Source organism: Papilio machaon, chromosome 22, assembly GCF_912999745.1.
Source record: "Papilio machaon chromosome 22, ilPapMach1.1, whole genome shotgun sequence".
In the NCBI taxonomy this organism is placed as follows: Eukaryota; Metazoa; Arthropoda; class Insecta; order Lepidoptera; family Papilionidae; genus Papilio; species Papilio machaon.
This window is the reverse complement of record NC_060007.1, coordinates 5,639,784-5,654,618: the sequence shown is the minus strand read 5'-3', so window position 1 is coordinate 5,654,618 and position 14,835 is coordinate 5,639,784. Positions and strand designations below refer to the sequence as shown.

The 14,835-nt window shown below is 36.1% G+C and overlaps 1 protein-coding gene and 1 pseudogene across 1 annotated transcript; one reads left to right on the top strand and one right to left on the bottom strand.

Annotated features, from left to right (window-relative positions):
• The first annotated feature begins 6,372 nt into the window (after positions 1–6,372).
• Positions 6,373–8,131, top strand: LOC106709529 (leucine-rich repeat-containing protein 24). The gene has a single exon (XM_014501349.2). The coding sequence runs from the start codon at positions 6,386–6,388 to the stop codon at positions 8,129–8,131; it is 1,746 nt and encodes a 581-aa protein (XP_014356835.2). The 5' UTR covers positions 6,373–6,385.
• A 687-nt stretch (positions 8,132–8,818) lies between these two features.
• On the bottom strand, positions 8,819–13,039 carry LOC123722257 (annotated as a pseudogene).
• Between the last annotated feature and the right edge of the window lie 1,796 nt (positions 13,040–14,835).

Here is a 14,835-nt window from a genome sequence, read left to right as displayed (position 1 = left end):
CTTCAAAATTGGTACAGCTTTTTAATGTGAAACAGACAAATATGTTATTAACCCACAAAAATACTCCTGTGCAAAAATGTCCAGATATTGTTATATAAATCGAGGTCGACATGTGTACTTACATCCTGTTATAACAAATTGTTGCAACAACAAAAAACAACAAAAGCAATAATGGTAACAACGTCAATTAACAAAAGAACATCAAATACGTTCCCTGAAACTTTGTTGCAATTGTTCCCGTAAAAGTTACCTTTGTACTTTTATATGGAGTAGGTTAACCATCGTTGAAAAAGTAGGGAAGTTCCTTTCGAAGTATTTTGAAAGGATTTCAATTTAAATTAGGACAATTTATAAGAACTTTACATAACTAACCGTGGGTTTTTGAGACCAAAATCTTCGTTTAAAACATATTGTTATCTTTGTTTTTTCAAAGGTGATGACAAACTTTCTTATTTATTAATAATCAATAAATAATACTCCCCATTTAAATATTATTTTTCTTTAAATAAACTAACTTCCTTAAAACCAAGGTTTATATATCGTATATAAAAACTTGAGAGGTGTCAAGGGACACCCGGATGGAACGAAGTTCCTTTCGATTAATTAGTGAAGGAACCAATGTTTATTCTATGAATAAAAAACTTAAGTCTTCACAAGAAGTACATTTTATTTCTATGAATTTTCGTTATATATTGTCACGTCGTTGCCATGGTGAAGAAGCGCTCATTCGTCGTTAACATACTTACTATAGCAAAAAGTGTCGTGACAACTTTTCGTAAGAATTTTTTCCGTCTAGCCCCCCTTCACAACGCGCGATAAGGAACTTCGTTCCAATAAGTTTAATCGTTTATTTTATAAATATTATTATTACATTATGGAGATAACTTATTATTTTTAGTAACATAATAATCTGTGTTACGTTGTTAAATTTCTGTGTTCTCGTTTAATTTTTGCAGCGTTCATTAATTGCAACGTTTGCAGTAATTAATCCTGCAAAGTCCTTACATTTGGGGTCACTACGCGGTACCAGGAGATCAGAATGACGGCGGAGCGGGCCGCGAGAACACGCGCCGACCGTCGCTCGACTGCGACAGGTCGAGCGATCGGTTCGGCGATAAATCCGACGTAAAACGGATTTATCGCGCGACTGCGTTAAAGCGATTTGTGGTTGCGGTGAAAGTGTGGAGTAGGATTTTTATTCTTTCGAAGTAAGTTGATATTCTTTATTTTTTTTAATTTCTTAAATAACATGCTAATATTACTACATACGTATTCAGAGATAGCTATAAAATAATTATATAGCAATAATTATATTCGATAATTTTCTTTCATCTCTAGAAATAAAAGGGTAGAAAAACAAGTAGGGTGTGAGAAAAGCTCCTTGTTGAAGATTATAGTGCTCTTAAAAGTGGAATAGAATTTATCGGTTTGAAACACGGAATTAATTTAAATATTACACATACAGGTAGGCCTTAATGTCTGACATTTCATGGATTACCTTGATATTTTAGACTCTTGTTAATTTTAGTTTTTCGTCTAAAAACAGTGGTTTCCTTTTTAAAAAAATTTATGTCATTTGAATTTGTTTTTTTTAAAATGACATTGTGTCACGTCAGTTAATTTCACTTAGTTTTTTTTTGAAGAATGTATTTCATAAATTAAAAAAAACAAGTAGATTTAAGAGAAATTTTTCCAGGCCAAGTATCTCATTAGTGGATTGGTAAAATTGATTATGTAGTCGCATCAAAGACTCTTAAACTGGAATACACTAGAAGCTGTATTGATGTCTAACTTCAAAGGCGAGCATTGGAAGCTATTGACGAAGTGATGACTGAAGAATGTGTGAATGCTTCACCATAAATTTCACACACGTTGGTATATGATAAATCAAATGTTTTTAATCGTAACTAAATAGTTAGTTACTTGTTGATTTGTTTCCTTACAATTACGCTTTATTATATCATAAGGTCATACCCCTTCTCCTATAAAAAAAAAAAAAACGGGCGAGCGGCCACCTGAGTTTGCCGAAATAGTAAAGCGACCGTTGCCCATAGACATCCGAAATTTCAGATGCGTTACCTACGTCTAACCGATGGCAGAGGGGACTCACAGAAAGATACTATTTGCCCTTCTTATACATTCTCTTCTCCGTCAAATACGAGAAGAAAAGGGTGGGAATGGTAAGAAAAAGGATGGGAAGGGGAACCATCGCAATTTGTATTGGGTGAATATTAAAAAGGTTTAAGCACTGACACCTGTATTGCATTTATAAACGACTTTGTCCGCGCGGAATTAAGAAAATATTTGTAGCTTCTATGCTCTTCCATATTACGTCCTACCTATACCAAATTTCAGCTAGATCCATGTAGCCGTTCTGGAGATACCTTCTAACAAACATCCATCCATCCATCTAAACATTCGCATTTATAATATAATATGAAGAAGACTAAATAATTACTTAGAGTTATAAATTTAATTTATAAGAAGAAAGATAGATAAGGAGGTGCGAGTAAGTGAATGAGTGACTGAGTGAGTAAGTGAGTGAGTGAGTGAGTGAGTGAGTGAGTGAGCGAGCAAGTGAACGATTAATTTACAGACTCTGCCATCGTTGCAATTACAATATATCACTGCCATTGTAACTCCACAAATGCGAGTTGTTAATTTTGTTGTTCAATTAAGTTATCTTTATGATACACCTGAACAAGATAATTATTTGTTCATAATCAACATCGGAAAAAAGATTTCTTGTTGGAACGAAGTTCCTTATCGCGCGTTGTGAAAGGGGGCTAGACGGAAAAAAATCTTACGAAAAGTTGTCACGACACTTTTTGCTATATCACCATGGCAACGACGTGACAATATATAACGAAAATTCATATAAATAAAATGTACTTCTTGTGAAGACTTAAGTTTTTTATGCATAGAATAAACATTGGTTCCTTCACTAATTAATTGAAAGGAACTTCGTTCTATCCGGGTGTCACTTGACACCTCTCAAGTTTTTTTTTCATATAATTAACTTTAAAAATAGTACAAATCTATTGTTTACCAACATGACTCATCATCTTACTAACATTAAGAAGAAAATGTAATTAATGCTTTAATAATATCAATATTAGTCCATCCTGATATTAAAAAGGAAAGATTGGATTATCTGTTCGTTTGTATTAAATATGCTCCGAAACAACTGAACCGATGTAAAAATTTCTTTCACTGTTGTAAAGCTACAATAACCTCGGGTGATAAAGGCTATATTTTTAAGCAGATTTTTTAAATCTTCAAGAACGTTGTCGTGGGCAACTACTGTCAAAAAAAAAACATTATATTTGAAGTCAAGAAGACGAATTGAATTTATCACAGTATACAAATAAACATTTTATCACTAACTATTTTCTTAAGATACGAAGTTTTACACCCATTAGCATTCTCGTAACTAAGTTAACTGGTAAAGAAGATTAAATACTTCAAGTTAAAGTAAATGGTGCAAGTGAGACTATTAAGTTGTTCAAGCTAAGCTCAACTTCCATACTTAGCTTGTTAATTGGCCATGAAAAGTGTAGTTCCAGAGATGCCTCTTGTGTTCCTAGGATGCACTATTGTTGAATGTAAACTATTATTAATGTTTCTTTACAACTGTTTTAGTGGAAATACCCCTTAAACACGATTATCTTCTATGAATATATGTACTAAAACCTTCATATAATTTCTATTATCGCAAAAAAAAAATCCTATACAAAATCAGTTTAATCGAATGCCGGTAATCAAACTCACGACAGCGTTTGCTCGCAGTTTTTTCTTTGGTATTTCGATAGACAAAAAACCTTCACAATAGAAGCTGGAATAGATTGCTAGTGTTAAAAGCGAGATCTCATAAAATACAGCATTAAAGGGATCGAATTACAAACTCCAATAAAAAGTTAAAATCTGAGTCTCAGAAAGCGGGGTTAACGGAAATGCTGAAACGAGTTCTGTTTAAGCTTTTAAGCCAAATCCCGAAACTGCATCTAGTGCCATCAATATTTGACTATTCCTTTTAATGAAAACAAAAACGTGGCAAATAACAGCTGATCCCTACAATCAATCTCGCTATATTTTTTACCCGACTTCAAAAAGAAGGAGGTTATCAATTCGACTGTATTTTTTTTTATGTGTGTTACCGCGAAACTCCGCCCCTGGTGGTCCGATTTTGATAAAAATTATTTTAATCGAAAGGAAGTGCTTGCAGATGGGTCCCATTTTTTTTTAATTAGTTTATCTTTTTTAAGTATCATTTTTATTTGCTTCAAATTTAATTAACCTAAGGATCGGTTCCTAATCGATCTATCCTTTATGGGAACATGTTTGTACTCCTTCTTATTTAAAGTGATATAAATAATTTTCAGATCGATCTTCAGGTTCAATTATTGGGAACGGTTTATTTATTCAGTTATTGCCACTCACAAAAATAATTTAAACAAAACAAATGTTAAACGTTACATCAAAATAAAATATTTAATCTCAACGTTCATAAAAAAATCGATGTCAATAAAAAAAACAATCCTAGTAATGTTTTCATAATAGTCTCGGAGACGTCATATTACAAACTATCGGAGTGTCCTTTATAATTCCCGGAATGGTCGGCCGTAAGCCCCGGGCTAGGCGAATTCGCCCACGCTGGCCACCAGACGAAGATAAATCTACGGCCACTCCTAACCGCTTGCTTTGTGCTTTGGGAATTGTATTATATCTTACTTCGTGACAAGTTTGAAGATATTGTGGAATTCATAATGTGATAACAATATTTTTGTATCTGAACAAAGTTCTATCAGATATTTTAAGTGATTTTTTTTTGTAAGTGCGTTTACCATAATTCATAATTCGTTCCTAGTTTTTAATAATAAAGGCAAAATCAGCATACAATTTTATTGACAATTTAAACTATTAAATTAAAATCTACAATCTCTGAAATTGTTAGGTTAACGAATTTTCTGGTTGTAGAGATATAACATTTTAATTTTTAACCAGTTAAAGAGGAATGCACAATTACTAAAATTCGCATATGTACTTTAAGACATGTGATATTGAACCTTGATCCTAGCCTTAGGGCCAAATAGTTAGATTTCTTTATTTCTATCAATAATAAACCAGAATTTGATTCATTCATATCGTAGGATAATTGAAAGCCATTAATATGTCTCATATTGTGCGAGAACGTCTGTTATCCCGGTCATGCCGTAAACCAGTGCGAGCTGACCTTTATGACGCATTATATGACTACCACAATAGAGTTATTGAATCATGGATCTGCATTTGTCAAGGCGTATATCATGCTTATTGTGATGAAAAGCATACGCAAAATTAAGTTAAACAGCTTCAATAATAATCTTGTTTTGTTATAATTACTGTCGGACTCGCTGTCGCCAGCGACTTCGTCCACGCGGAATTAAAAAAAAGCTTTTTAAGTATCCTATGTGTTCTTCCAAATAATGTTCTATATCAGAGCAAAATTTCATCAAGATCCATAGAGCCGTTCCGAAGATACTTTCAAACAAACATCCATCCATCTACGAGTAAACATTCGCATTTATAATATTGATAAAGTAAGATAATAGTGCTGTACTAATTTTTTCAATATTTGTTTATGTTTTAGTGAGTAACTTGATCTCAGCTTACCACATCCCGTATAGCTTTTGACATTATTTCCAAAATTATTTTTGATACATAAAGTATACAGAATTATCTATAACTGTTCTCATTTCTATGTATCAATTTGAATTGAAAAGGCGTGTCTTAACTTAATATATAAGAATATTAAAAGAACACATAAAAAACTTTAGTAACCAAAGGTACTATCAAATGAATGGCACAACTATCAAAATATTAATACGTAATATTCCAGATAATGAATAGAGACTCTTCGAATATTTTACTTTATAAGATAGTGTAGGAACCAGATGGCCCCTTGATGTTAATGACCGAAATATAGGCCAAGAGTCTTTACGATGTTGACAACATCATTTGCCGAAGTGAAATTTTGTACCTATAAATTTATGTCCCACAATCTATAAAAGAAATCCGACAAGTATTGTAGTTTTATGTTAGTGGGAATCCATTTTTCTAGTATTCTTCTGGTAGTGCTTTATGACCTAGTAATTAGGGTTTTTAGATTAGAAAACATTCCTCAATGTTTGTATTTCTTACTCGTAAGATATTCAACGATTAATTTTATTTCAAAACTGTTAAGTAATTTTTAGAACTTTGAGAAGTTTTTCAAATACATTATGAAGTCATACAAAATTTATTTTAAGAAATAATAAGGTTACAAATATTATTAAGGTCACTATATTTGTTGTTTTCAATACATTTATTTTTTGTTTCAGGTAAATGAACTTGACGCTGATATGAAATGAAATTTCCAGATTTTCATAGACTACTTTGGTTAATCGTATTATTTCTGAACCAGTCAAAATGTGATTGGCTTAATTGTGGTCACATAGAAAAATGTCACTGCAAATGGTCATCAGGAAAGAAGACTGCAACATGTTCTTCGGCGAGGCTAACAAATATACCAAGATTGTCCCCAGATATACAAATTTTGGACTTACACGAGAATACACTGAGAGAACTGAACAGAGACACATTTACTGAAATAAATTTGCTAAATCTACAACGATTGAATTTAAGTGATACTAAATTAAGAAGAATTCATAACAACGCATTTAGAGAATTAAGAATTTTAATAGAATTGGATCTCTCTCATAATGAACTTCGTCATTTGTCACCTGAAGTATTCGATGGAATTGATCGCTTACGACATTTAATACTTCACGATAATCCACTTAAAGAATTCTACGCTGAACAATTTCCAATTCTGCGACATTTGAAGAAATTAGAAATATCAAAGTGCCAACTTCATAAAATTCATCCCCTTGCATTTTCAAATCTCAGAGTATTAGAAACAATTCACGCGCATCAGAATTTACTATCATATGTACATCCGAATACCTTCAATTTGCCATTTTTGAAAACTTTAACATTGTCCGATAATCCCTGGTACTGTGATTGCAGATTACGGAATTTCCATGAATGGTTTCTTAACGCTAATCTGGGAAACGAAGAAGTACTATGTACTGGACCGAAGAATTTTGCTAACATATCATGGCAGTATATAAAAGAAAACGAATTCGTATGCCCTCCGTGGGCAACTTCTAGTCCCACTGTTTTAAGAGCAGAAGTTGGAGCTGAAATATCTTTCGGATGCTTTGCCAGTGGAGATCCAAAGCCAAATGTATCCTGGTATTTGGGTAACAAAGAAATACACAATTTAACAACAGAAGATATCGAAATCAAAGTCTTCAAATATGACGTAATAGACATTGAATTCAATACTGATATGATAAACAAAAGTTCCCAATGGGTCAATGTAAGCATTTCTAATATAACGGATAAATTTTCAGGAGAATGGACGTGTCATGCAAATAGTTTTGTAGGCGAGGCAAGTGCTAGTTTGACTTTATTTTTATCCACACCAAGAACTGCAACCGCTCGTTCTGCTCCGGAATTTCCTAAATTAATATTACTTATCCTTTCTATGTTATGCATGACTCTATTAGGTTTTATAGCTACTTGTATTTGTTGGAAAACGAGACGTCGAAGTTTAACTCCAAGTAAAAGTTTTACAGATCAAGAAAATAAATTACTCGATTCTTCTTTAGCAGCCAGTTGTGGTAGACAAAGTGTTGATTTAAGTTCATCCTATGGTTTCGAAATGTTAGACAGGTCAGCGTCTATTGATAGTACGGACACTCAGCGTTGTTTGGATACTGTTCAAATTACTTTAGAAACTTCAGGGCAATTTCCTTCACCGCCGATAGAGTTTACTTTACCAAGTTCTTTCGCTAATATATTTATATCAGTGCAATTAACTGATAAAGGTGAAGGCAATTCAGATTTTTTATGTAATGAAAGAAACGTGTCTCATTGTAGTAGACCATGTTTTTTTGAATCATCGAATGATAATAACAGTATCAAATTTAGAACACCCAGTTGTTCAACTTTGTCCTTTTCAGAAAATAATGCAACTAGTCGTACAATGGAAAGGAATTTAAAAACTTCTTTGTCATCCTTTTCAACTGAATTCACAGCTCTTTGAAAATATAGTTGCAGTATAAAATACTTTATTGTACTTATGTCATATTTAATTATGTCTTATTGTAAATTTGTGGTTATGTCATATTTAATTTTGCAATACGAAATTTAATACAATATTATAAGTATTGTACTTTTTATTTATCATATTTAATTAGCTTAAATATTATTTTATCTTTACTATTATTAAGTTTTAACTAATGTACTTAGGTTTATTATTTATACGATTAATTAGTTTTCCACAATAGGTGCAAAATAGTAATTGTATTGTGTAGTTTTTGAAGCCAAATATTATTATTATAATCATTAAATTAGAATCCCGTAATAAAATAAAATATGTAAGAGCTTAAATCACAATAAAATTCATATTTACTTTAACACTTTTCTATTACAATCATAAAGATATTTAGGTTTGTTACGTATTTGGAGTAATGAAACGATTGCTTGCTTAGCGCAGACTGTTTATTCAAAATGTTGTCACATTGACGGCGGGCGTAGCCGCCAGTTCAGAAACATGCGCTGTGCAAACGCATACACAACATCCCTCCCCCTTTAGATGTGACCTTATAAATAATTAAAAATCAAAATAAAGAATAAACAATAAACAAATAAACAACAACAAATTAACAATACAATTACACAATACTGACATGCAGAGCTTATGACACATATAACAAATTTAATTTCTAAGCTAGCCTAAACAATCATCCTCTTCGGACTGCGCAGGGCGCCTAACACCCCTAGCTACTGTGACATTAGGATGGTTGATAAGCGGTGTGTGTGGCGGCGAGCACGCCTCCTCACCTTCCCCCTCAGGCTGTTCTCCATCACTAATGCCCTGTGCGACTCCTGGCTGTCCGGAGGATGTTGGCGATGTTGGGACACTCACTACAATTTCATCATCATCATCGTCAACATCCCGCGAGTTTACATTAGTAGCAGTAACGTCGGCTTTGCATAACCACAATTGATTTTTGTGTTTTTTAGTGGTAACTAAAGTAGCATTATCCTGTATAACATATAACACTTTTCCCAGTCGCCGTAACACCGTACCTTTATGCCAGGTGAATTTATTATTACCACTAACTTTTTATAAAATACCTGTTCACCAGGGGAAAAGGAAATTTTATTTTTCCCACCATGGGCTACGATCTGTGCCTGCTGCCTATCATGCACAACATCGGCAAGGGCGCTGAACGAGGACGACGGCTCTTTGGGATTAATTAAATCCAACCGCGACCTGAGTTTACATCCGTATACAAGTTCAGCCGGGGAGAAACCTGTGGTGGAATGAATCGAGTTCCGATAATCGAACAAGAACTTTAGGAGACGTAACTTACATTCCTTCGCTGTACGACTAGACATGATGCTGCTTCTAATACCCTTTTTTACAACCTTTACCGAACTTTCTGCCTGGCCGTTGCTAGCCGGATGGTACGCCGGTGTAGTAAGATGACTGATCCCATTGCCTGCGCAAAACCTTGAAAATTCTTGCGAGGCAAAGGAGGGCCCGTTGTCGCTCACTATCGTTTTCGGTAACCCATAACGCGCAATGTACTCGTACAACCGCTCAACTACTGCACACGACGTTGTGTTCGCATTCATATCGTATACCTCGACCCATTTGGTGTACGAGTCTACGACGACCAAATACGTACGACCGTTCAAGGGTCCTAAAAAGTCGATGTGCACTCTGTAAAATGGCTGAGGAGGGAACCTCCACGGCACCAGCTTCGCCCGCGGCGGTGACGGTCTCAGCCGGGTGCACACCTCGCACGACCCGATAAAGTTTTCAATCGCTTCATCGACGCCCGGGAACCAAAATCTCGACCTCGCATCGGCCTTGGTTTTTACTACACCTAAATGGGACGTATGTAATTCGTCCATTACTCTTTTACGTAGTGAGCTTGGAATAATAACCTTGTGCCCTCTCATTAAGCAGCCGTTTTCTACCGATAATTGATTTCGACACAAAAAATACGGCTTCAACTTTAAATCGACTACTTTGTTCGGCCAGCCGTTTAAAACATGATTCATGACACGGGACAAAATAACATCTTTAGCTGTTTCGTGACGTAATTCGCGGACGGTCATAGGCAACGTTCCGTCCACGACGAAACAGACGTATGCGGCCCTATCGCACAGCGCCGCGGCGGCGTCTGCGCACGACGCGCGCCCCGCCTCTGTGGTTCTCGCGCCGCGCTCCCCCGCCCCCGGCAGACTCGCGCGCGACAGATAATCTGCGGTATTATCGGCGCTGCGAACATATTCTATTACATAGTTATATGCGCTTAAAAACATTGCATAACGTTGCAGCCTATTTGCCGACACTTCCGGGATACCTTTATGCGGACCAAAGATAGTAATTAGCGGTTTGTGGTCGGTTCGTAAGACAAAAGGGTCCGCTCGACCATACAAGTATTGGTGAAACCGACGCACTCCGAATATGATCGCCGTCGCCTCTTTTTGTATTTGTGAATACCTATGTTCAGCGGGCGTTAGCGTGCGCGACGCAAAAGAGACAGGTCTCTCGACGCCGTCGTCCCCCACTTGCGACAATATTGCCCCGAGGCCGGTGGGGGACGCGTCGACCGTTAAGATAAGTTTGGCCTTTTGGTTAAAATGAGCCAAAACCGAATCCGACGCTAGACATTTCTTTATAGCTAAGAAGGCATCCGAGTGAATCTTCGTCCACTTCCATTTAGTATTCTTTTTCAGTAGCTCGTACAATGGACTTAACATCATTGATGCGCCGGGTACAAAATTCCTATAGTAATTAGCCAGCCCTAAAAATGATTGTAACTGACTAACATTACTTGGTCTAGGTGCATCTATTATTGCTTTAATTTTTTCCGGTGATTTTTTAAGACCGTTCTTATTTATCACGTAGCCTAAATAATTAATTTCGTCTTTAAAAAATTCGCACTTTTCTTTTTGTAATGTTAGCCCCGCTTCCTCGAGCCTCTGCAATACGCTACTAAGACGCGTCAAGTGTTCCTCCCTATTACTACCTGTAATTAAGATATCATCGAGGAGACACAACACCCCGTCTAAACCCGCCAACACGGTTTCCATGGCGCGCTGGAATATCGCCGGGGCCGAGGACAAACCGAATACGAGTCGCGTATACTGATACAGCCCCCGGTGCGTGTTTATGCACGTCAACTTCTGCGACTCCTCATCGAGACACAGCTGATTATATGCGCTCGACAAGTCCAGTTTTGTAAACTGTTCGCCGCCATGTAGCTTCGAAAACAGCTCATGCACCGTCGGTAGGGGAAATTGCTCGACTACTAACTGTTTGTTGATACTAACCGAGTAGTCGGCGCATATTCTCACGGAGCCGTTTCTTTTTAAAACTGGTACTATAGGGGACGCATACTCGGAATAGTCGACCGGTTTTAGGACACCTAGATCGACTAACCTATTTAGCTCATCGGTAACTTTTTCCCTTAGAGCGAATGCAATAGGTCGCGCCTTAAAGAAAATTGGCTTCGAATTTTCTTTCAAAAATAATGTTATTTTATATTTCTTGAAAGAACCTAAAGTGTCCGCGAACGTTTTGGAAAACCGAGCCTGAAGCTGTTCTATTGAAAGCGATGAATCACAATATTTCACCGGCGCTAGTTCTAAATTAAATTTTGAGATAAAATCCCTGCCGAGAAGTGCCGGGCCACCACCACGTACTACATATACGTCTATAGCGCGGTTAACCCCACCGAATAACATTTTTGAATCGCGCATAACACCTAAACAATGTATTCTTTCGCCCGTGTACCCCATTAACTTTTTATTTGACGGAGATAAAGACACCTTATGAAAATGCCGTCTCCATGTAATATCGGAGATGACCGTTACAGCGGACCCGCTGTCAATTTCAAATTTTAAAGTTACCCCGTTTAACCTAACGCACTCCACCATAGGTTCACCCCTAAAAGAACGGATATGATACAACTCACCATCGTCATCGTTCTCGTCCGTTCTCCTCGTCACGGCTGACGTCACCAGGTTCACCTTCTTGCACATACGTCGGAGGTGCCCTGTTTGTTTACACTTTTTGCACGTATAATTAACAAAACGACACTCTGACGTCCTGTGGTTAAAATATCCACACACGGCACATTGTACTTTTTCCGACCTATTCTCACTCACGCTTAGTTCACTTTTGTTCGACTGTCCTGTTTTACACAATACTTCTGTAGGCGCGGCGACGACGACGCTGGTCGCAGCGGCTGCGCAGGCGGCTCCCGCTCGCGCGCATCGTATGTTCTCGGCCAGCTCCACCACTCTAGCCAGGGTCAGGCCACTCAGATCCTTGCCAAAGATTTCTTCTTTCTCGAGCCCCGGCAGCATCCCCATGATGAAGCGGTCTCGGAGAACTTCTTCTAGGTTGCTGAAGCCACAATTAGCCGTGAGACCCCTTAGACGAGCCGCCCATTGTATAAACGACTCCGCGGGTTGCTGAACTGCAGCGTAAAAATTGTACCGCTCGCCGAAGCCGACGCGTTTCGGAGTGAAATATGCATCTAGGAGTCCTAGAATATCTTCGTAGGGCACCTCGTTGAGTTCTTTGGGTAGTGCTAGGTCTGCTGCTAACTTGTATGTCCCCTCGGAGAGTGCACTAAGCAGTATAGCTCGTCGTTTAACTCCCGTCGCATCGGTTAAATGGTTCACGTCGTTCGCGATAAACCACTGCGTTATGCGATTTTTATACGTCTTCCACATTTGCTCACTATGATCAAAGCACGATAAAACACCAAAATGTGTTACTAACATTTTGGGTTTTTTTTTTTTTCAAAAGTGGGTATTTCGCTCACTCGTCGCCACTGTTACGTATTTGGAGTAATGAAACGATTGCTTGCTTAGCGCAGACTGTTTATTCAAAATGTTGTCACATTGACGGCGGGCGTAGCCGCCAGTTCAGAAACATGCGCTGTGCAAACGCATACACAACAAGGTTAACTAAGAACCAGTTTTTAACTTGATGCACTTTTTACTCTATTTTAGGTCTATTAGCATTACTTAGTATTACATATCTTTCTAGAAATGTTTTCTGTCTATCTAAATATACGTTTAAAAACGATAAAAATCTGTATTTCTATAGTAAAGTTTACAATTTTAGAAAGCAATTAAGAGCGGACTTCTTTGTTTTCTACATACATTTTAATGTATTCTTTAACAAAACATATTGTCGTAACCAAAGAGATAGAAGTTATGGATTTGATTGAAAATTACAAATTAACTGGTTAATAACTTATTTTAGACTATAATTTCACAGTTTGCGTAGTTTATGTCGATTTGTAAAGATTTCTTTATTTCTGTCATTTGCTTTGAATGATGAAGTTTTTAGAATTCTACATTAACATATATATGTTTGTGAGTTATATTTATTACGTTATTTTATAATCTAAAATTAAATGATAAATGATTTATACATATAAATAAATAAAAAGAATAAAAAAATTATACGAAAATATAATTTGACTTTCATTACATAACAAATTCAAGAGCTATTGAACCGAAGAAGGTATGGAATGATTTTTATGAAATACTGGCTGTCGCCCGCTAATCCCTCCGCACGGAATTAAAAAAAACTTAATAAATAGCCTATGTGTTCTTTTAGACTATGTTCTATATCCATGACAAATTTCATCCAGATCATTTGTGGCGTTATGGAGATAGAGAGATACCTTCAAACAAACATCCATCTAGACATTCGCATTTATAATATTATTAGTAAGATTTTTATTAGTAATTAGTAATTGATGATTATTAGTAAGAACGCGAATTTAAACATCACTTTTTTGGATCATGTAAAGGATAAAGTCACTCATCCATCTATATAGGCTTTTCCCTTATTGACACATCTCCTTAATTAATTCCATAATAGTTAAAAACTATAAATTCTCCACTTTCATATATATCCCATTTCTAATGACTGTAAGTGTAAAATAATATTCAAAGAAACAATGCTGAATAAATACACGAACATAAATGGCAGTTAAAATTCCAGTAACATCCTAGATAATGTTTACTTCAAACGTTTTCCTGTCGGAAGAGTACCGGATGCTTTGACACATGTTTCATTTTTACCCTGTACAAAAGTATCGAGATAGCTTCACAAAGTCACGAAATATATACACTAAATGTAAACACTATTATAAATACTTGTTTATTTACAGAATCAGTTGAAGATTTTGCTTTTTATTTACTTTAAGAAGGTCTTAATTTCATCAAAGCAAAATTTTGTTTTTTCGACCAGTATTTTTTTTATCTCTCAAATCGTTTAAACAGTTTCAATTGTTTGATCTTCAATTCAAACCATCGTTTTAAGGTACTAGATTTTAAATATAGAATAACTAGCAGCCGCCCGCGAATTCATCTGACCGGAATTAATAAAAAAAAAAACTTAGTAGCCTATGTGTTCTTCCAGACTATGTTCTACATCTATGCCAAATTTCATCGAGGTATGCTGAACCGTTCTGAAGATACCTTGTAACAAACATACATCCATCCAAACATTTATAATAATAGTAAAATATTGGTAAAGTTTCTTACATTTAAGGAATATATCATGACAATCAAAACGTCGACATTTGTGTTTAAAAATAAATAACTGTTCCTTCAGTATTCGTGAATATAATTTATTTAGGAATGATCCCGGAAAAGTTTTTGGGTAACTCGTGACATAACGAGGGGATAGCCGAA

What these genes read in the sequence shown, in the direction of transcription:
- LOC106709529 (XM_014501349.2), top strand. Translation starts at nt 6,386, where the DNA reads ATGAAATTTCCAGATTTTCATAGACTACTTTGGTTAATCGTATTATTT.